Raw genomic sequence first — 23,118 nt, forward strand, 5'->3', positions numbered from 1 at the left:
ACTAACAGGGAAAAATTGAAGGAAATATGGTGATTTGGGCTAGAAAAAAGACTGACAGTAGAAAAGATAACCTTCATGCACATAAAAGATATCAGAAGGGATAATCCATTCTCCAGTTTTAAGATAGGACAATTAGCAATGGACTTAAATTGCCTTAACCTACATTCTCTGTACAGATGAAAAGCTTTTCCCACTGGAGTAACATCACAGTACTGAACTCGAAGGGTTGGGAAGCTATGAAATTTCCCACCAGTGAAAAAACATGAAGAAAGCACTGAACAAGCACCCATCAGGAGTGAATTAAGCTATCCTGCCTGTAGTAGAGGGAGCCAGAAAAGATGACCTCTTGATCTGCAATTAAAAAACGAAGAATCTATGCAAGAAATGGGGTTACCTACAGAAAAATAAGAGGAAAGGGGGGTGCAGGCTGAATACAGATAGGGAGCTGATCAAAAAGTAGCAAACAGATGGAAAGATGAGAAGTATCCATGAGAAAAGCTTGGCTAAAATATGTACAAAATGATTCTGAAAGATCAGACACAGAGATAGGAGAGAAGATGTATAGTCGTTCAAAGACAACAAGAATGAATTCAAAACAAAGGAATTCAGAGTTTCCAGGCAGCTGGAGTATTAATCTTGGCAAGAGACACTGGAATAGGGCAAAAATTAAATATGCTTGGATAGCATTAAAAAAAAAAAAAAAAGACAGTAAGACAAAGAATTTGTAAAAAATACTTCATCGAGAGGGAGACAGCAAGATATAAAAGGAATTAGATCAAAGGTGACAATATAGTCATACAAAGAGATTTTCATCTGTTTTAGTCATCAGAGACTGCTTGATGCTAAATAACACGGAATTGGAAAAATGTACTTTTTGTCTACTCACATGTTTGCAATTATGGGTTATGTGGCATGCTGAGCAAAAAACATTGTTTAGGGAGCTGCCGTAAATCACACCAGCAGCGCAGTGAGTCACTGCAGCTTGCTACTATTATGTAATTTTACCTCTGCAGTGAGACACATCGGACAATAGAGCATCACAATGGAATATTCTCCGCCGATCACAGCCCACAGCTGAGGCTGCGCTGCTTGGCACAACCAGCTGCTTGTTCTCCAACACAGCTGGCAGGGAGGAGGCTGCTGGAAATTGCAGCCCTATCACCAAGTGATGCGACTGGATCAGATTTCAGATGCTAAGCAAGGTAAGGCCTGGTAAATTAATGATAAATCTGTATTTAAAAGGGAGACCGTTGAGAAAACACATTAACAGTAGTGAATTATTCTACTTTGCAGACACCATTTCTCACCTACATGGAACTGGCATGCATTGATGTCTTGCCAAGTTGTTCTAGATGGAGAGCATGTGTATTCTGGTTCCACATGCACCCTTCTCTGCAGCATGGGAAGGCTCTGATGGCTCTACTGCCTATTACAGAGCGCTGTTAGATCTTCTCAGCATGCCTCACCTTTATGGTTTTTAAGCAAGCTTATTCCTCGTCATATTTTCATGTCCTCCACTGCCTGGTTTGAGTGGTCCCATCCTACAAAAAGACCCAGGGCCACCAGCCGCAACTCTTCCTGGGTCAGCTGTGAAACTTTGTTCAAAAGCCTCCTCAGGGGAGAAATTAATAGTTGCTGTTTTAAATGGGTTTATTTTCATTTCTTCAGTGCTACATCACAGGGCTGATACTGTGCAGGAACAGAGGGAGGGGTGGGCGGGCAGGCAGTGTCCGGGGCTTGCACGCAGCTGGGAGGAGAAAACTGACAGCATTCAGACATGCACGGTGTCTTGGCACAGAAGCACTTCCTAAGAGGCCAGATCTTCAAGGTGCCAGCCAGCCTGCCAGCACTGCTGCCCCAAGTGAGTACCCTCTACACGCAGTCCTCACGGGCCCCAGCACGCTGAGCGGACACACCAGGCTGCCTGGCAGGAGGCGCGACGTGTGCTCCAAAGCCTGTCCTCCAAGCCTCTCTGGGGAGCTTCAATGTAAACACTTTGCAGACTGGGGATTTTTAACACTATAATTAACATCTGTTATTTAGATGTGAGATGCTGTTCAGCAAAGGGAACAGGTGGACACTGCTGTACAGGATGCTGAAGGATGAAGAGCAGGGTCACACCACTGCTGACAAGCCTACACGCTCACTGCATTCGTACAACTTGCCTGAGAGCCACCCGCCTGAGTTAGCAGAAGCACCTATTGCCTCTGCTGGGACCGCTCCTTAAATGTTTTTTATTTCAACAACCTGAGTTCCCGAATGAGGAGAAAGCCCCAAGGGAGTGACACCTTTGCAGAAACTATTGGCCCCAGTATACAAACTCCACAGTCGAGCAATACCCACGGGTCATCAGCTCCTCTGCCTTGAATTCCAGACATCCCCATGCTCACCAGTTCGCAACCACTCACTCCAAGCCACTTTCCTAACCCTCATGAGCGTTCAGTCTCTGCTGATGAAAGGCGTGGCTCTCCCAAAACGCAGGCTTTTGCTAAGACTGGAGTTTTGCTGCCGGTCTTTCCCCATTAACCTCACGAAGTTTAACTCCTGAGATTTTCCAACCTCCATTTAGATAGCCTGACACTCACTACGACTGACAGAATGCAAGGCATTACTGTGGCATCCTTATCCTGTAGCTTTGACACAAAACTCCCGCTTTCTTCACCACCCTGCAGACCTCTTTACTAACTGTTTTGAGAACTGGGAACAATCCTTTTCTAAAGTTTCGCGTCTTTAAGAAGAGGAATAATTTAAACTGCACTCAAGCATCCAAGCTGTTTTATCCATACCTCTCTTTTCTCAGGATTCAAGGAAACCTGCAGTCTGACAGAAAGAATTTAAATTCCCCAAACTTGAAGCTCAGAAACTTGATTCCAGGCAGGAAACAGCTATTTGGAAACAATGATGTTTCCACCAGCAAATTTTACTGCCAACTGCTAACCACTGATGCTACTGATTATCTCTCCACCGATATAAAATATTACTGATGGCAATGCGCTGCCACAGCAGCATGAGCTCTACAGTAAGTAGCACACAAGTGTTTGGAGTGACTGGTCTAACAGCAGAAGCAATTTCCCTGTGTACGTTCTCTTCTGTCCTGTTTGGATCCTATTTATAAGCAGCCATGTCAACATATAATCTATATGCCTATCCCTTAACACTTCCATCTCCTTTCCTCCTTGCCTTACCTACTCACTCTTGTACATCTCAGCCTTTCACAATCCCATCTTTACTCTCCCTTCCCACCACTGCTATCTCACTACTGCTGGTTTTCTTTGTGTATTTTGTCAGATGATGTGTCCTCCTAATTCACCCTTTTGCAACCTGCCTTCACCCCAACTGCCACACTCTGCATGACCTTCCAACTAAACTGTGATCTTTCAGCTTCTTCCCTACTCCTTCCCCTACCACAACCCCTTCTGCTGACCTTCTTCATCCAAGAAACTCTTAGTTGTAAGTGAAAGGTTACACTACATGGAAACATGAGCTCACCTGCTCTGGATATGTACATTTCTGAAGGAAGAATAGCAGATTGTAAATGCACTGTAAGTATGCAAAGTAAAATTAGACCAGAATTTGCAAAGTTAAATATAATTAAAATGCTGGGCACTCTACATTAGCAGACCATGCTGTCTCTGTTTTGCTCTGTGTACGCTCCCAAAGGCAGGCTGAGCAGCTGTGCAAGTCTGCGGCAGTACCACTCCGGACGTGGCACAGCACAAGCAGGCTATGTCCAGGCTTTAATGGCTCTGGCACACTTGGGAACTCAGGCGTTCAGCCCTGGGTAATTCCTAGACAGATGCAGTGGCAGTGTGATGAGCTGCACACCCACCTCTCCCAAGAAAACTGTGTCAGTGTCCCCTGGGCTTATGGTGATGCCAGCCCGATGCCACAGGAGGTGACAGCCAGCAAAGGAGCACAGGCATCAGAAGCAAGGACTTCAGGTAGTGCTTGACCAGCTGCTGCTCCGCGTGTAAAACCCCTGTTTATTTAAACTGTCATGCACAAAGGACACAATCCCAAGCCCAACCAGGTTACACACCACAAGGCAGTGAAGGTGTAAGCAGTACTGAGAAGTTATTTCCATATTTCTTCAACCCCAGATGCTGCCAACACCAGTTCAATCCCTGCAGGCTTAGTTTAAATAAGCCTCAGGCTTGTTCGTCTGCATAGCTCATATCATCTCTAGGGTATTTATGAAACAGAGAATAAGGCTGCAGTGCCGCAGTGCCCTTCTTCAGTCCCCAAAGTGCCCTGGAGTACAGTGCAGCTCTGCTGTGCTGCAGCCGTGGTCCAGAAGGGGCAGTCCCTCATTGCAGGTTGACCCAGCCCCGCGGCTGTGTTCCTATGTGGAATATGAATCTCTGCATCTGAGCCATGAGATAGAAAACAAGTTTAACAAAAAACAGACCTGCCTTTGAATGTACCGAGCACAATCCTGCACACCTTTGCATGACTATTTGCCTTCGTACAAAACCCCTAGAATAGTTCCACCTCCAGTTTAAGATTCAACCTGAAACAGGTCACTGGATACTTCTGCCCTTTACAGGAATCTCACACAGAAAACGCAAACATTGGACGCAAAATGCAAACGCAAAAATGAGATTCTTCTGTAACCTTGCAAAAAGCACAGAGCACAACAAATCACTGCCAGCCCTCTGAGTATCGAAGGTTTCTGAGGGCACCATTGATCCTTACAGTAGCATTAAAAATGGACATTAGTACATTTTAAAATATTTTGTTACATTTTCCCAGGGAGAAAGTTCTGTGGCAGAAAACTACGCTGGCAAATAGTTACCTCTTTGTATTGACTCCCCTCTCAATTCATCTGCTAAACCCATAGAAGGAAGTGGCTTTAGTGTTTCAGATGGTTTTGGCTTCTACGCTGCTGAGTACAGTTGGATTAGTTTCTGAAATAGAATTGGCTCTCAAATTATTTGAAGCATTTGTACTCAGTGAATGCTGGGAAATGTCATTAGCGTGCCATAATACTTTTGCCTAATGCTCTCCAAAGTCTATGCCAAAAAAAGGGAAAAACACTGTCTATTTTGATTCTAGCAGCACTGCTTAAGTAACTGTGGTAGCAGATCTAGTGTACTGCCCAAAAATTCAAATAAATTACTGACAGTTACCTTCTATGTAGAGAGTTTATTTCCTTTGTCTGGAGAAGAGACAACGGAAGGTAACAGCAGAGTAAATAAAATACGTATTCCTGTTGGGGTCTCAGCTGTAACCTGGAGCCTCTTTGCCCACCAACCTACTCACTACCTGCAGTAGATGAGGCAGTAACACAAATCACAATCCATTCCCACCCGCCATGTCAGCAGTTCTGCTAGGTCTCCCCAAACACTGCTGTCTTACTGCGTGCAGTTCCTTGCAGCATTAATTCAACACATTCCTCACCTTCTCTGGGGAGTTCTTTGCTTCAGCGTCTTTTGTCTTCTGCTCCCAACTCCCTCATCTATGTATTAACCAAGTGTTGAGTTTTGAGCTCTTATTTTTCTATCTGCTAATTAATTTCCATCTATGAGCCACCACCTCCTCCTCTCCAGAAGATGCTGCATATAATTCACAAGCCTATTTCCCTGGCAATTAACTTAGAAAATGTATTACCAGTCTTTTTCTTAGTTGTGCCCTACGGCCTGACAGGAGCTCGGGCTGGTGCTCAGAAGGACTGCTCTTCCCAAGGGACCTCCTCCACAGCTAGCTGAAATAGCTTCTGACACTAGCATGGCCCAGGAATTGGTGGTGCTCTGCAAGTAAAGTCTTACAAAGCTATTAAAAACTCTTAGAAGTCAGTCAGAATGTTGAAGTGGGGAGCAGCTGACTTTTTTTTTCCTCCTTAAAATCTGGAAGATTTTCATCAGCCATGTCTTCTTGCAAAGACATTAAGCTGCTGCACAGTCCAGCTACCCTGCAGAGGCAGTAAACACCCCAGAGAAAGAAAAATAAATAAGTAAACAAATGCTGTGAACCCTCCTTAAAAACAAAGCAAACCCCCAGCAAGATCTCTGCCAGGAGGCTGTGGGTGTACATGCTATTGATGGAGATCAGGTTGGGAACATTTAAAAGATGTATTTTAAAAAAAGTCCAACACCACACAAACAAAATCCCAAACAAACTAGAAGAAATTGCTTGCCTGTGGCAAGTCAGATCAACAAGATAATGAAACAAAAGATATAGTCATCAGTGCTAATTAAAATGGGGTTCTCTGTAGTGGCAACTTTGGGCCAGAGCCTTGCATTTTTCACCGTAGTGCTTAAGCAGCACCAAGCAAAGGCAGGGGCTGCTGGGCCTCCGACTATTCCTGCTCTACCCTCAGCTCTAATGGTAGAGGATTCTGCCTCTGCTTCAGTTTTCAGAGTGTTTCTTCAAATTCACAATAAAACCAGACCTACTTCATTTCAATCAGGTGCAGCAAGAATGCTCAAGGAAGTCACTCACTCCATTAGCAACAGGTTAATATTGTCCTTTTTCTGTCATTGAGGCACTGATGTCCCACATCATAGACCTGCTGGGAGATAAAGCCAGTGGTGGTTCGCTCTCCCAAACCATTGCCCCAAACACTGGCCACAGCATTTCACACACTGCCCGACACGGGCTGAGGGATCCCTGATGTGGTTTCCACTGCATTTAACATCACCTAATTGTCTTATCACTGCGATCCATGTACATAAAAGCAGCCATGGTTTGCTAAGGAAAGGTTAGTAGTCACAGTCACCCAAAGGCAGCAGTTTTACCTTCCCCTCTGAGCCCTTCCACCCTGCTTCTTCCTTCAGCCTTCAAAAACGTCTCTTTGGCTGCACAGCTAAGTCGATCGTAGAACCAGCCAGAATTAAAAATTAACCCTGCACTGAGTGAGGTACGGGGCCCTTCAGCCCTGCATCCCATCTCCAACAAAGGCAGGCATGGAAGTATTTAAAAACAAACCACACAGGGATGCTACCCCCAAACACCCTCCCCGCCTCCAGAGACTTCTGGCTCAGAAAAAGCTCTCAGTCATAGATGGGATCTTTGTATTTCATAGTCTTTCACGTGTTTTTCTCTCATGCAGATTTGTACAGTTGCTCTTTGCACCTATATGAACACAGCTTAATAAAATGAGGAGCTTCACAGATCTTGCAGAGAAAATGACATTTCCTTGTCGGTTGGAGCCTGCCATCCACTGGCAGCACCCAGTGCCTCTAAATCTGCTGCCAGCTCAGTCCCATCACCTGCTTTCACCCAAATACACACCCTGCTACAAGGAACACAGTAGCATGGGGCTGGGATGAAGCATGCAGGGTCAAGAGAACTATCCTGCCTGTTGCTGTGTGATGCCCTTCAGTTCATAAAAACAATCCCCAAACAAGAGGAAAACCCACACTGTGCACCACATCAAATAAACACAGGGCAACAGGCATTTCTGCTCCAAAGAGGTTACCCTCTAACGAGATCAAATAGCTCAGGACCGCTAAAGGAGTCCAAAGGGCTTGTAGAGGTCATGCTGGTGGGAATTAAGGCCGTACCGAGGTTTTGCTCACCAACCACCACTCTCTAGGTCATATGATAATTCTGATGCAAGTAAGCAGGTTCTGAAATTTATTTATGAAATAGGGACTGATCCACAGCCACTGACATCCGAACTGTGTTGTGCACATGAAGCTGATCTGCAGAAGACCTTGCTGACTCTAGAAGATGAGAGCTGCAGCAAAAGCAATGGTTCCAGCAGCACAGCCAGCCTGCTCTTTGCTTGCTTACCTGCACAGGTACACTTCAGTGAAAACTTCAAGAAGGAAGGAAAAGAAAAGCTACAGAATCAAGAACTTTTTATTTGTTCACTGGAATTTCTCAAATTTTTCAAACTGAAAAAAATGTTCAGATTTCAGGAACTTTCAACTGTTAAAAAACCCCAATAAATCACTTTGAAATGAACAGTTAGGTTCATGGGAAATCTTGCATCAAGCAGTCCACAGGATAACATACTTAGATGTGGGAAACCCCAAACTGATTTTTTCGTGATTACTTTACAAAAAAGACTAGCCATCACCCTGAACACCAAGCAAAACAGTCACTCTTCATGTGCTGTCTAAATCGATTCACATTTAATTTATACTAAAAGCAAAATGTATATGAAAAGTTTCTGCAGAAATCCTTAAAACTGCTTCAGAATGCCTTACAGGTCAGTAGGAAAACCAACATCCCATAAGGAGGGAGGCGCAACTGCTGGTCTTCATTGTAAATAAGACAAAGATGGGTCTGAACTCTTCTATATTCTCTAACCCTGTGACAGGTGGGGGCTCCTGCTGCCTTCCTCTCCCACTTTATAACCAACACTTCAGTCTCCCTGCTAACCTAGCTCGAGAGGAAGAAAACAAGGGGTGGGATAAAACCACCAAAGCACTCTAATTTAGAAGTGTTCCCAGCCCTTTTCCCCCACACCCCGTATTTATTTTGGTAAAAACTACTTTGGTGAATTAACACAAATCCATGTATAGTTGCTTGACCATTTCAAAATGGCTGAAATAGAGGAAAAAAAAAATAAAAAAATATTGAGAGATTCCATGCAAGACTGTTACCTTAACAAACATTAAGGATTTCTTGGAAAGACAAAAAATCCCAGCTGTAAAGACATAATCACTTTTCCCTTAAAGTTTTCATCTGGGATTTCACAACCAAGAAATATAGGGTGAGGAACATGACATTAAGCATCGATCCTCCTGTCAAAGGTTTGAAAATTATTCAAGGCTAACAGATAAGCTGGAAAAAATTAGCTGGCCTAGAAGTCAGCTGGACGATGCTAAACTTTTATGAAAAATGAACATACTGCTATTTAGAAACAGTCTTCTCTCAACCTTTATTCATATGGCTAAAATAAAATTTTTTAAACATTTAGTTTCTAAGACTGGCTCTAATCACTACCTATATCACTGGTCACAGAGTTCTCTGGGAAGGGAGCTGGTCAGATGTCTTAGGTAAGCACCACAGAATTTGAAAAGTTCTGCTAGCCTCGATTGAATAGAAAGCTGGAGGAACTACAGAATACCACAGCAGGATGGGCAGAGCCACCTTTCAGGCTTGTCAGGGATGCACATTTGGAGACCAAGAGGAACGAGGGCAGCAGCCTCTCCGTCTATCAGGGACCTACAGACATTAGCAAACCCTTCGTGTTTAAGAACCCACAACGCCTCTCAAGCCGAGCAACTGAACAGAACCAAGAAATGGCAAGCAAATGAGACGACCTACTTTCCTAAGCAAGAAAGAGGAAGATAGCGCATCCACTTCACTTGCCAGCAATGTACTGATGCTGTGAGCTCCCCATCAAAATTACAGTCTTTTAACACATACAGTCACAAATAGATACTGACGTTCAGGGACTGGAGACATTTCAGTGCTGGTTGGCAAAACCTTGAAATCACGGAAGATGTGTTGGCAGGGACCTCCAGAGATGTCTGGTCCACCCTTCTGCTCCAAGCTGGGCTAACCGCAGAGTCAGGTCACATTGCTCAAGGCCTTGCCCAGTCAACTTCAGAAAATCTTCCAGGACAGAGAACCCATCACCTCCCTGAGCCCTGCCCCAGAACACAAATGCCCTCCTTGCAAAGAATTTTCCCCACATCCAGCTGGGCTCTCCCTTGGTGCAGAACGTGCCAGCTGGCTCCCACCCCCTCTTTGCTGGGCACTCTGGAGAACAGTCTGGCTCCAGCTCCTCGGTCAGTCCACCACAGAGGATGGTGGTTAGATGCTTCTTCAGCCTTCTTGTCCCCAAACTAAAACTCACTCTGTTCTGCTAGCCCCTCCTACCTCACCTTGTCTTTCCAGATTTCTCCTCCATTTTTCCTGCCTAAAGAGCCTGTATTTATTCCCTGCAGCACTCCAGTCATGGAAGCTATCTCACTGTGTCTGCATAAATCCTACCACTTCCTTAGGGTCCCTTAATTGCTTCATAGGCTACAGGTGTCAGTCCACAAGCAGTGGATAAGCACCCACACACAGGAGGAGCCCCCCTCTGCCCCCCCAGCCCCTGTCCCAGAGGACCAGGAACCTGAACAGACACAGCGCAGCAGTTCAGGCAAAAGGCAACCCCAGAGAGACAAACACAGTAGAGACACATAAAAGGACTATGCTAAGGAGGGGTTTGAAAGGTATGCCAGTGACAAAGTAAGGAGAGATTACTTCTTCAAACAAATACAAGATCCTCAGGTGGGACCGAGTTATGACTGAGGAGATAAAAAGCTCCTCTCCTCATTTCCACTCAGGACACAATTTCAGATTTCAGCTCTCTATGCAGGACTCAGATTAGGTTTCAGCTCAGCAAATCCTTTGGGCAGCAAGCAAACTTCTCCCACATCTCTTGTTTTTAGGAGTGGCAGAAAACGCACAGGGAAAGGAGCCGTCCTCCTCCCTCAGCACAGGTTAGAAAAAAAGACTATACGCTAAAAAGCACTGAGCTCTTTTTCCCAGTGCACCTTTAGCGGTCATCTGCATCATTTCCTGGTCCCTTCCCCCTTTCAACTCACACAGACTACCAGCTCCCTACTGTCTCAGAGCTCACGGTTTACCATCTGTCCTTAATCTTCTCTTTGTACTAACAACACGCTGTAACTGCAACATCTTTTTATGCCACAATCGATAAGGCAGATAAGAACAAACAAGGAAATAGTGAACAGGACATAGTCAGAAGTAATGGTACATCCTGCAGTGCTTCCTGTCAGCTAACCGCTGAAACTACAGAAAAACCCAAACACTTCTTTTGTCTGGAGCTTCACAGCCGTGTGAAAATAAACATATGGAAAAAATGAAAATGCAATTCAAAAATACAGGAAAGAATGCCAAACTTACCAGGCTCTAACTTGATTATTTTTACAGCAGCCAGTTCTCCTGTATGAAGATTTCTAGCCTGAAATAAGAGAGTTAAGACATACTTAATTATATTGTAAAGACATCTCACACAGTCTTACAAACTGTGAGAAGATAAGCTACAATGTCATGTGTTACAAATATGGCACAATGCAATTCGTTGAGAGCAACCTGGGTGAGGATTATCTGGTTTTGGTATTAGCACAGCTTCAACTGAGCTGGGAGTTGTGAAGCATTACTGGCAGTTCCTTTCAACATTTAAAAAAATCCAGCTATCTGCCAGCAAATGAGAGCTCATGCCTCTCAAACACCATTTTTAAGGGTTGTTGAAACAGAGTCGTTTCTGCCATCCATGCTCGCTGGGGTGGTACAAAAGCACCGTGCTGCAACACGGCCTGTCAGCACTGAGCATGCAGGGCTCAACTACCCATGTCATGGTGCTAAACCTCAGCGTGCTCTGAAAGCGGAACTGATTCGTGGAGTGGCAGGGAGAAGCACTGCAGATGCAGCAGACGCAAGTTGTTCACAGGCGGCTGTGACTCAGCTCTGAAAACAAACTCCTTCCAGCAGATCCTGACAGAGATGAGTGGTCCCCATGACCCTCAGAAGGAGAAGGAGGGCGGGAACCTCCAATTAAACCCCTACAGAACTGTCCTCCAGGTACACTGTAAACTTCACAGTGAGAATTCAGTACTGGAGGATCATGTTACAGGAACCTCAGATACAGAAAGTTTTAAGAGGGGATTTCATTAACACTTTTAACTCTAGTAAAATGAGCTCTAAACCACTTGGGCACCATCACCAGAGCTAAACCATATTATTTTTGACATACAACCTAATCCAATTAGGCACTGTGGCATTCCGCTTCTGCCAGTCATCCAAAAGTTACACGAGTCTAAGCCCAACTGTTTCATTCTTACCCTAACAAACATGCAGTCTTCTGAGCATATGAAATCTGGTTAAGAAGTAGATTACAGAAAATAGAGGGAAAACTGGGGTAGGTGGAATCAGTTTAGCAGTTACTTAAGATGATGATGCAAAACAAATTTGCCCCTGTGGACTGAACTGAAGGAAGCCACTACAGAAGAAAACACTCCTGCGTATGGACAAGAAGTCTTAATGTAACAAGTACAACAAGAACTTGAAAGATGAACTCCTCAGTTTTGTCAACACTTAAGTCAAAATTCCAAATGAGGAAAGGCTTTCCAGCCAGGCAAAAAATCCCCACCAAACCACACAAAAAGAAAAACTCCACCAAACCAACAATAACTGGCCTTTCCAAGTCCTGTAGGACTCAGCCAAGAGATGGGTGTTCAAAATGCAAAAGGACACAAATGTGACTCAACTAAAGTTAAAGAGAACCTAAACAACAGTACAACAGAACCAAACATCTGAAGCCAACAGACCAAATCACTAAACACAGAAACAGATAGTTATCTGCTAACCACAAAGGAAACCTTTACCACTTTTTGAAGTACCTTCCTACTAGAGGTGTTTTTAGACCACAGCAAAATCATTGGTATCCTTCAACATCCAGAAGGAGCATGCATCAAAGCATGGACAACGGACTAGGACCTCTCTTGTACTGGTACACCTAAAAATAGCATTATGAAACACAGACATTTCTGTAAGAGACCAAGGACAGTCTGTCTTGGTGAAGCCAGGGAACCTCCATTATCCACACTTCTATCCACAAGCACTAAGCTGTTCAGATAAAGGAGATTGCATGAAGATTTCCAGAAGATCTGCTTCATTTCTGAAGTGCAAAAAAAAAAGATCGTATTCCTTACAGCTATTCCTTTTCCATATAAGCAATAGCTGCCACAGCTACTGTTATGCTGAAGTTTGAAGGAATGGATGTAGCCTGCCAAAGGTCTTCAGTACGCAGACTGCTTGGCAGGGACTTGAAGGTTCAGGCCAGAGGAGATCACTGCAATTACTGGCTCTCAGCTCTCACACATGATGGGCCATACATATTCACCAAATTGTGTCCTGCTGCTATCCAGTATCAGCATTAAATTTTTGCATATAATCTATAGCTTGGACATGGACTATCTTGGGTTTCGACCACCATACTTTGTCTGCTGGAATGGAAAGCTCTCCAACAAAGGGTTGGTATTTACGAGCTAAATGCATCATCAAGTTGTCTAAGCCACTCACCCTAAGACCGATTTTCCAGTCCTACAGTTTAATCATCCAACTGAACACATTCTCAAGTTGATGACACCAAGACACATATGCTACTTACCTCCTGTTGTGCCAGCACCAAAAGCACTGAGCATCCTCTGATCCTCAATATCCTTGTTTGGATGCTCATATACAAGAATTGTATTAGATCTTCAGTCTAGACAGTCGCATTGCAAGTATGCAGCAAATTACCCAGACTGCTTTCCCAAGAGATGTCACCTGTCCGCAAACAGGACTGACTGCTTTTGTACCTTCATCTTGGGTTGCACCAGCTTTACACGGGTATATACACATCTCTCTCTGCTGTCACTCTTGGTTTTTTAAACTTTTCTCTTCCACATCTTTCTGTCAGCTGAATTACTGTTGTCTTGCGCATCATTTAAAAATGTAATAAGGTGAGGGCTAAAACCTGGTTCTCCATGGTACATACCTAGATATGAAAACTGTCAAACAAGGATTGCTCAAATCATTTTGAGACATGTTAAAGAAATTCTCAACTGACTGCCTCTGGGTGACCCACATTTTGCATCATTCTAAGTTTTTTTTAAAAGGACTGTGTAGCATCAAGGAAGTCATGGACGGGAATGCACTATATCAACATTGTTGACTTTATGAAGCAAACCTGAAATTTTGCTACAAATTATATTTAACAAAAATATGTTAACCATCATTTCCATGATGTAAAGAATTAGAGTTAATGATCATCAATTTGTCTTATTGATATACTTCTTCATTGGAGGAGGGGGCGGAACTGAAGTTAAGGGAAGAAATTACAGTTCTCCTAGTCATGTTATTTACATTTTTAAAGCTCAACAGCAAAATATCTGCCTCCTACCCATCCCCTGAAATTTCCTCAGTATTTCAAGTCTTAATTCAGAATTAGCTGAAACCAACCAGAGGCCAGGGGAGCTGCTCTCTCCTGCATGCCAAATAATCCAAACCTGCCAATTAACAAATGTAATTGCTGTTCAGTATCTCATGAGCTATTACTGACATAGCAAGTTATCATTTACATGCTTTTATCACACAAAGGTGACCCTGATAGCATGAACTTCAAATTCTAATATTTCTAGTAGATCTCTTCAAATTCTATTATTTCTAATATTTCAATCTAATGAAAGATAAAACCTGTTAGATTTCTTATTGTCTTAAATTCTGCTGGCCTTGATTCCTTCAATACGTAAGGAAGTCTCCTAAGAACTCAGCTTGCTGTGCTGAGTCCACATCCCCATCAGCAACATGGTCCAGTTCCCACATGACAGAAGCAGAGCCCAACTTCCCTGACAGATCAGGGGACTTGCTGTAAGATTTCCCTGAAAGCTTTTACTGTCTGTTAGTATTGATCTTAATTTCATTTAATGAGACTCAAAACTGAAAATTATGTTCCAGATTACTCCAAACAGAAATTAAAACTGTAAGATTTTGGCAGAAGGATTGCAAAGCTCCAACAGAAAACTTGACCTACACAAGAACAGGACCAGAACAAGGGTATATCCGAATGAGGTGAGCCACACAAAGTTATTTTGCTCAGTGTCATATCCAGAGTATATTTACTGTGAAAGAGGAGCTAGGTAGTAGCCTTTCAGTCCTCAGCTGTCCTACAACCTGCTACAGGATGAGTGACAGCATCCCACTGAGCAGAGCTCTTTCAGAGTATTTTAGCAGCTAGCTACTAATATTACAGAACATCACACAGTTTGTGTTTCAAATAAATCACAAGTATTCCTTTTTTTTTTTTTTTAATATCCCACTACATAGTTGTAGCAACCTAGAAGATTACATGTCACTAGTTTAATGGGACAGCACAATAATCACTACACCTTTTTTCCCCAGTGTACATCAGAACCAGCCAATGCAACCCAGATTCCCTAAAGCATACACGCAGTTGTACCAAAGCAGATTAAAGGCTCCTTTAAACCCATGGTCCAGTCTCAAACAGCAAATGTTTCAGAAAGTGGTTAAGAGCAGAGCAAGCAAATGGTGGCACACTCCTGGTGCACTCTCCCAGCAAAGGAATCCGGATCTGCACAGTGCCTGCTGTGACAAGGACTAGCTGCAGACAGAGCCTGTGTTAGGCTGTCAGTCCAGGAGCAACACACGTTCTTCCAACCTAGGCACAACATCAGCGGTGTACCCCAATGCCACACTCCAAAGTGAGAGGTGTGCTATTAGTAGGACTGGGGTTTTGGGGAGCTGAGAGTTTTATGGTATTGTACTCCAAAAAAATACCGGGTTTTCCCACAAAGGCTTAACTTTGTTCTCAGAACCCCATGAAAAAGCTGTTGTGGGACAGTGGAACCCAACATGACACCTGCAGCAATCCCTGTGTGTGATACTTCCCACCACACACCCAAACAATGCAGATGAGAAAGCACATTCTGGGTAGGACACTTTCTGTAGCTAATGACCAGAAATAACACAGAAAACTGGTTTCAGAACCAGTTCTGCACTCTGCAGTTTTGGTTTATTTATTAAAAGTGCAAGCCAAACAGTTCCACCCTAGGGGGTCCACAGTACGAAGCTGTGTGAGATGGTAAAACGCTGGAGAAACATTTCACTTGAACATCTGAATGCAAGTTTATGTGCTCACTCTCCTTGTCCAACCACTTTCTTCTTCAACACTGAGGAAGAGAAGGGGAAGATTCAGACAGCGATATCATTCTCAAGCCTCCAAATTAGTATTTTTGATCTTCCTGCTGAAATCCCTTTCTTGCCCCAAGGCTGTTGTCTGATCTCCAGCCTTGGATCAACAGCTCAATTCACCAGAAGAGCTGGCTGTTTGACCCTGTCTTCATTTAATCTAATCATAACTGCAGCTCCTGTGGCAACCCTCCCATGCATCCCCATCTTATTCATTCCTTGCCAAGCTTCACTCATCAGTGGCCATGACATTTTGCTGTCCCAAGTACTGCCTGCTTTCTCCCCAGTTACTGCAGATACCTTCAAAAGGCACCTTGACCTCCTGCACAGTGATGGAAATAGAAGTTTCTTATCTGCTTTCTAGTTTCTGACCTCTTACACTTTATAACTCTTAACCTGCTTTATGCAGTTTTGCAATTCCCATTATGCTGCACTGTTCTTTCCATATCTCCCAGTATCATCAAACAATAACTTGAATTCACCTACCCCTTTCTCTGAATTCATACCTACCACTGCCTAGAGCTCTCAGCCAACTAAGGTGACCCAAAGAAATGTCTCTCACCTGGGCTGCTCTAAATCCATGAAAACAGATTCCTTTCTTACACACAGGAAGCACAGCAGGTATTTGAGTTGTGATTAAAAAAAAAAAAAAAGCCGAAATATTACAGGTGTTAGGGCAATAAAAAAGATACCTGATACAGGATACCTGAACAAACCATGAGTACTGCATATATACATGCCAGAAGGTGGGGTCACTGAGACCTTGAAACATGGGACGGGATCTTGAAGATGCCACAACAAGCAGCCCATCTGTGGAGTAAAACTTAATCAAGCAACTGTGACAGCTTGGCACAACCACCAGACCCTTCAGCAGCACTTCAGCCGTGAACTTTTCTACATAAGAATCTGGATTTCACTTCATGGTGCAGCATCCCTCTCCCATACGAAACAAACGCTCCCATGGACATGCCACATTCTGGTATGTAACTCTGCTTCAATTTTTTTAACCTACTCTCAAACTGGTCACATATAGAGATTAGACTTTTCTGTGAAGGAAGGGCTTATTTCTCAGATGAGGCCCCTGATAGCTCACTGCTGTTCCCAGCACACAAGGAGAAACCCTCAAGACCAGCTCTGGGGTCCTGAGGTCTCCTGATACGCTGCAGCCTCAACAGAGACTGCCATGAAGGACAGCAAGTCCTCAGGGGGCCTCTAACACAGCCAGAAGTTGGGGGTGGGGGGGTCATAATTTGCTTGGGTTTTTTGTGAACACACACAAAAAAATCCATAAAAATCAGTACCCAAGAGGCAGTATTAAGAAATCCAACAGGAACTGCCAGGCTGAATTAAGTTTCTGATCCAACCAGTTTACCATTTATCCCTCAAGCAAGCAGTGGGTGATGTCTAACACATCTAAAGAATTTGATCTCGATGGATCGCGATCTGCTGTTCTGTAACAGAATTTGAATTACATCCTAATGCAAAAGTTCAAATAAGCGTTCCTAGTGTTTATCACAATTAACTATATAATTTTGCTTACTCTTATTATTTACATAAATCAGTCAGTTTTAAAAAATGCTTTGTAAACACAGCTGGAAAAGTAGCAGGCAGCTAATGTAAAGAACAGCAATGCTGGACATACTCCTAATGAATAGAAAGGAGCGGCTTGTATGTCTGAAACACCATCCCTTTACCAGCTGAGTTTAACAGCCAGACTGTAGAGCTGGAAATTCATAAAAAGTCAGTATGTAGCTAGAAAGCATCTCAGAAAACCTATCTTAAAAGCAACAAGAGTTAATCCCCATTGTGTGAGCCTAGAATTGCTATCCTTCACAACAGGATGCTGCTACTTTTTGCAGTCTTGTGTATTAGGAAAGCACTTTTGTAAAAGAAACTAAACTCTCCGGAAGCTCTGAGAAAAAAGTTCCTTGCAAATTTGCAGGTAAAGATTAACCCAAGCAGAAAGGCCAGTTCTGATGAACAGGCTCATCGCTGAACGTGACCTTGTGAAACGCTCACCTGATCAGCACCCTGCTCAGAGCAAGAGTACAAGGCTGCTGTTTGCTCAGAGCAGATCCAGACCTTGGTGTCAGAACGGTGCACAAGTGGGAGAATCACCTGCACAGGCTGCAGAGCTCCTCCGCCTGGGCTCCAGCCAAAACCAGTAGCTCCCATTATTGCTTTACAGTTTTAGCCTGAGTAGAGAGCATGCTGGTAGCTGTCCCAGTACCAGGCAGCACACCCTGCAAGCACCCTCAGAAGACTCACAGAAGTGGTATATGACTCATGTACCTCCTCCTGCATTCTGCTGTATCTTACTCCTAGATGGGTGCATGTACTGAACCCATACAGGTGCTATTACTGCCGGTGGGGGGTGGCAGTGGCCACCCCCTCTTTTCTTTTATATGAAACAAAATAAGCAAAGCCAAACCAAAATTCCCCACAGCCCAAATCTAAGAAAACCTAAACAGAGTACCAGACAGAATAGAGGCCCTCCTGCTCAGTGCTGGGAGTGTCTCCATAACAAATGCTGAACACATTTTTCTTCATGTGGGAACATCTAATGGATGGATTAAAAATGTAGAAGGAGGAACAAAAGATACATTAAAAAAAAAAAAGGGGGACAAATCTGTCAAATATTAATGCAAATCTTACTGAATTGTCTGAGACTTGAGCCAGATAGAAACAACCGTCCCTCCCATTTCAAGTCCTCACGATGCTCTGCTCATCACCCAAGGTGTGCCAGCGCAGCTCACATGTGAAGCACATGTCTTTGCTGCTGGAAAAAGACACCTAACAGCAATTTCTAATTTTCATGGCTGTTTCTCTTTTAGAAGGGCAGAAAGACCCAGAGGGATTGCTCACCCCACGATCTTCCAGATGGATTTCTGAGATGGAGAGCAGTACCAGGCTCCTTAATAGCAAAAGGCACAGAGGCTTTCACAAACCATTTCCCTAACAGAGACTTTATAGATTCAGTACACTAAAAGAGAACCATCTCTTACAACCATCACCACTACTACTTTTCAGGATAGACCAATAATAAAGATTCTAATTTTATGTGCTAATTTTACTTTGTATATGTATTTCTGAATTTCTTGTGTCAGCTAGTTTACATGGCAGTGGCACTACTAAACGAGCCATCACTTTGGATATTAGAGCTGAATAACGTACAAAGACAAATATTGATTTTGTGGGTGCTCTCCTGATGGAGACTGCCACTCCTCATCCTTCAGCTGAGGAACATGAAACAGTACAAAGCAGGAGGCAAGCCTCACAGCTGTCACTCCCTATTTCCACATTCACAGCACTTGCAATTTCCCTTATTGAAGGAGAACCACCCAGAATACACAAAATACCAAGGTTTAAATAAATTCCACATTAAAACCTGAAACCCAATGCAGTAAGATCTGTGACTGGCACTCCTAAGCACAGCTGTGATGCAAATAAGGCTTAAATGTATTGACTTTTACCAGCAGTTGGTGAAATTTAGATAGTGTATCTCTTGCAAAGCAAGCTGGGAGGAGGGGAACCTACCTTTCACTCACAGACTTCAGACACTTTCTTAGTCAAGGCCAATTAACTCAAGCAACAAGGATTTAAAGCTCATTAACGATGGTCGCCCAACTCCTTTCATTCCAGCACAGAAAAACAGCCTAAGGATTTGTATAGCGAAGTGGCTTTACAGATCTCACCAGCCACTAAAACGTTTAATTCTCATTCCTAGCAATAACTACTAAGGACAAAGGCCTATGGCAATAAAGATAACAGTAATAACAAAGCAAAAATCAGCATACATCTTAACAAAATTTATTTAGGGGGGAAAAAGTAACAGCAGCAGTCAACTATATGCTTCCAAGTAGAGACTGGTTATTCTCCTATGAAATTTTCTTGGCAGATCATCCTTCACAAAATATTTGGCATCATCTTTCCAAAACTGAAAAGCTAAAGCTAGAAACAGACCCTGACCACAAAAGTATTATTTAGCAACTAATGCAGCACAAAAGATACAAACAAATACCACATGAGAAGAAAAAAAAAAAAACCAACAAAACCAAAAAAGGCCCAATTTTGAATCTGCTGGAGCAGACCACTAGCAAAAACCAAAACAGAAAAGAACTTTTTCAAGTTACTTCTATGTGCGTTAGATTGATTTGAAAAGCTACCAGAAACAGCTCACTTTCCTGAGGAATAATACCTATTTCTGAACATATCATAAGATCATACAAATCAAAGAATGCCCGTGAAACTGCTAACATACTTAAAATTGAGCAGATGCCTAAGAGCTTTACTGGCCAGGGTATAAAATAGGAGAAAGGAGGGGAAAAAAAAAGGAGACCAAAAAAAGATATTCAACCATATTATTAAACTACAAACCAAGATGGATTTTAAAAGTGTTTATTCACCAAAAAATAGGAAAAATAAATGTAAAACAGTTTTATTTTTTTCCTGTATTGAATGCATAGACCATGACATAGGAAAAAAACTCACTATGGAGTACAAATCCAAGTAACATTAAAAGATTACATGTTTTATGAGCTGCAGGGAAACTTATTTACTCCACAGAGATGAAAGAACTAAGAGATGTGTCAACCAAAATATTTGAAAAAAAGTATCTACACCTTTTCACTGAAACAAAAATAAATCTGGCTTTCTAGGCAGGGAGAAAAGTTTCTGAAGGAAATTTATTGCTCCCCCTTAAATCAAGCCACTTGTATTGCATTAAAGAATTTAAGACCATCATTTCATTTTTTTGATACCAAAGAAATTTTTTTACTACTTTGCTTTTTAACTGTAAACTAACACACAATAAGAGGTGTCTCTTCAGAAAGGCAGATCTGAGGAACCACTGCTGGCATTTCAAAGAGCTGAAGAAACTGCAATTCTGAGATTGCAACCCTTATACCATCACTCTCTGCATGCAACTTCCTAAAACACCAGAAACACTTTTCCACATGCTTTCAGATTAGTCAGAACAAAATATCTAAGTATGCATTTTGCTGGGCTTTTTGTTTGGTTTAGTGAAGTATTGCCTAGAATTGCAGTACTTTATGCTGTAACTGAGCTGTGTGTGCAAGCTCACTTTAAACTACAGTGTTTGGGCAAACCCTTTTCATGTCACACACAGGCTCTTCTGTAGTACCAAGCCTTCTAAATCCAGGGGACACATCTATATTGACTCCTTATTCTTACTGTAATTTATTTGATACAATCTAGAGAGGTGCAGGTGAAAAACTAGATTTAAGTAGAAAAACCTAACTCCAACAAAGCTGTTCAGTAATTGCCTCCTTAAAATTTCAATTCTTCAGAGATGAACTCAGTTACAAAACTAAAAGGAACAAGCTACAAAATTGTCTTCATGAAGAAAATAGGTCTGAGCATTTTGTTCTTTGTCGTTGTTATTGTTAAATAAAGCAGGGATCAGAACTGAAAGAATGAATAAAAAAGCAGCTGTGTAAATCAAAGTAGTTAAAAGAAAATTAGTTAAAAATAGGAGTGAGAAGATTCTTTTTCTGTCCTAAGATTAAGTTTTGGTTTGCACTTGTATTTTATCAATTGTCACCTTCTTGGGGTGGAAGATGGGTAAGACATAATGATATCCTCTCGATTTCATTTGTGTACATGTGTATACATAGCTCAGTGTACCTGCTTCTTTCTGACTATTGGGACAATATCACTGTTCAGCTGTTTCTACTGGAATTAAATCCAACATTTATTTACAATCTTAATTTGATATCTTATGATGATGAAATAGTGATCATTAATATTTCTAATTCAGTAGGCAATTCAAAAAACACAGCCTGGAATTCTGTTGAAATAAACAGAAGTGACATTTTTGTAAGCTTTTTAATGAGGAAAACTGCAATTTTAAAGTGTGCTACATACATGAGAACGGTTAAGTATATGTTTTGCACTTACGCTGATTAAGAGAGGAAATATGCTGCTATTTCATAAGAGATTATATCTTTCACGATTTTACAGCTATCATAGCCTCTCACATCTGATTTTTAGCCAGAATGGAGGAGAGAAAAGAAACGGCTTTGATTTTTCTTTTTTTAAAAATAATTTTCTCAATTTTGACTGATCCACTCATTTAAATGATGTAACTTGAAAATAAGAAACAAGTTTTTTCTACAGCTTAATCTACAATTGTCAAACATCAGTTTCACTTCAGTAGCCTGGTTTCAAGCACTTGGCCAGTTTACTGGTTCAACTTTCTTTAAAACATGGACCAAAACCATACTGTTCAAATAATATGTATGCTACAGAAATCACAATATTACAGTAAATTAGGCCTGATGATTTAACTGGAATTGTAAAGAAATTTTTTTTTATTGTAATATGCTTCAGAACATTTTCCATCTTTCCTTACTCCTCTTTGTTTCTACAAGTTTTTAAACTCGCCTTTGTTTGACCCCAGAGGCTATTTAGGCAATGCCCCTCCATCCCAGGAAGCTGCTCCGCCTGACAATCCGCTCTCCGATTTTGCAAAAGTCTACAGTTCCCACCCCCAATAAATGTAATCCTCTCCCTTCAGCAGCTGTGTGGATTTTCCATGGACCAGCCTTCCTGAGCCAGACACCACTAAGGAATGTGTTTGACAAAGCCGGAGGAAATCATGATAGGGACTGTGTGCAGCCACTCCTTCCCCATTCCCAAAATTACCCCGCAGCTTGCAAGCACCCTCTGCTCTAGAAAGCACAACAGAGTGCACAGTGCAGGGAAAGTCACTTCTTTACATATACAAGATTTCCTCTTAGCATGAGGTTGTAATCCCTAAGGGCTAGTTCAGCTGTGCCGTGCATTCAGTCCTCAGCATCCTTGTAGTCAAGATAGCTGGAGAGGGACTTTTTACAAGGGCATGAAGTGATAGGACAAGGGAGAATTGCTTTAAACTAAAAAGAGGGTAGATTTAGATGAGATATGAGGAAGAAATTCTTTGCTGTGAGGGTGGCAAGGCACTGACACAGGTTGCCCAGAAGCTGTGGGTGCCCCGTCCCTGGCAGTGCTCAAGGCCAGGCTGGATGGGGCTGGGAGCACCTTGGGTGGTGGAAGGTGGGAACTGGGTCTTTAAGGTCCCTTCCAACCCAAACCAGTCTATGATTCCCAAGAGCTACTATGCTGGAGATCTGATGATCAGTACACCCACTTAGAGAGGAGTAAGCCATGGGACGTGCAAGAAGTAAAACACTGACCTGTGGGTTGTTTTTTGTTTGGTTTTTTTTTTCCTTAGGTAAGACAGCAGCAGGCAAAACACAAAGAACAAATGAAAATCAGTCCTGTAAATCAAAACAGATTATAGCTACATCCTTAAGTAGAAACCCTTAGCTGTCATGTGTAATATTACACATACTATAACATCTCTGCAAGATATGATATATCCTGCAAGTATATTCCACCTGCAGGAAGCTTAAGATATCATTATTGCCCTTCTCTGCACGCAAACAGCAGAGA

General features: G+C 42.5%; 1 protein-coding gene across 2 annotated transcripts in view; it reads right to left on the reverse strand.

Moving 5' to 3' along the window:
* MAP4K5 (mitogen-activated protein kinase kinase kinase kinase 5) overlaps positions 1 to 23,118 on the reverse strand; it is a 70,151-nt gene that overhangs the window by 35,961 nt on the left and 11,072 nt on the right. For both annotated transcript variants that reach the window (XM_037394819.1, XM_037394818.1), the window contains exon 3: positions 10,819 to 10,876. In XM_037394819.1, coding sequence (XP_037250716.1) covers positions 10,819 to 10,876 — 58 coding nt within the window. The remainder of the gene's footprint in view (positions 1 to 10,818; positions 10,877 to 23,118) is intronic.

The sequence above is a fragment of the Falco rusticolus genome, chromosome 7, assembly GCF_015220075.1.
Source record: "Falco rusticolus isolate bFalRus1 chromosome 7, bFalRus1.pri, whole genome shotgun sequence".
Classification (NCBI taxonomy): Eukaryota; Metazoa; Chordata; class Aves; order Falconiformes; family Falconidae; genus Falco; species Falco rusticolus.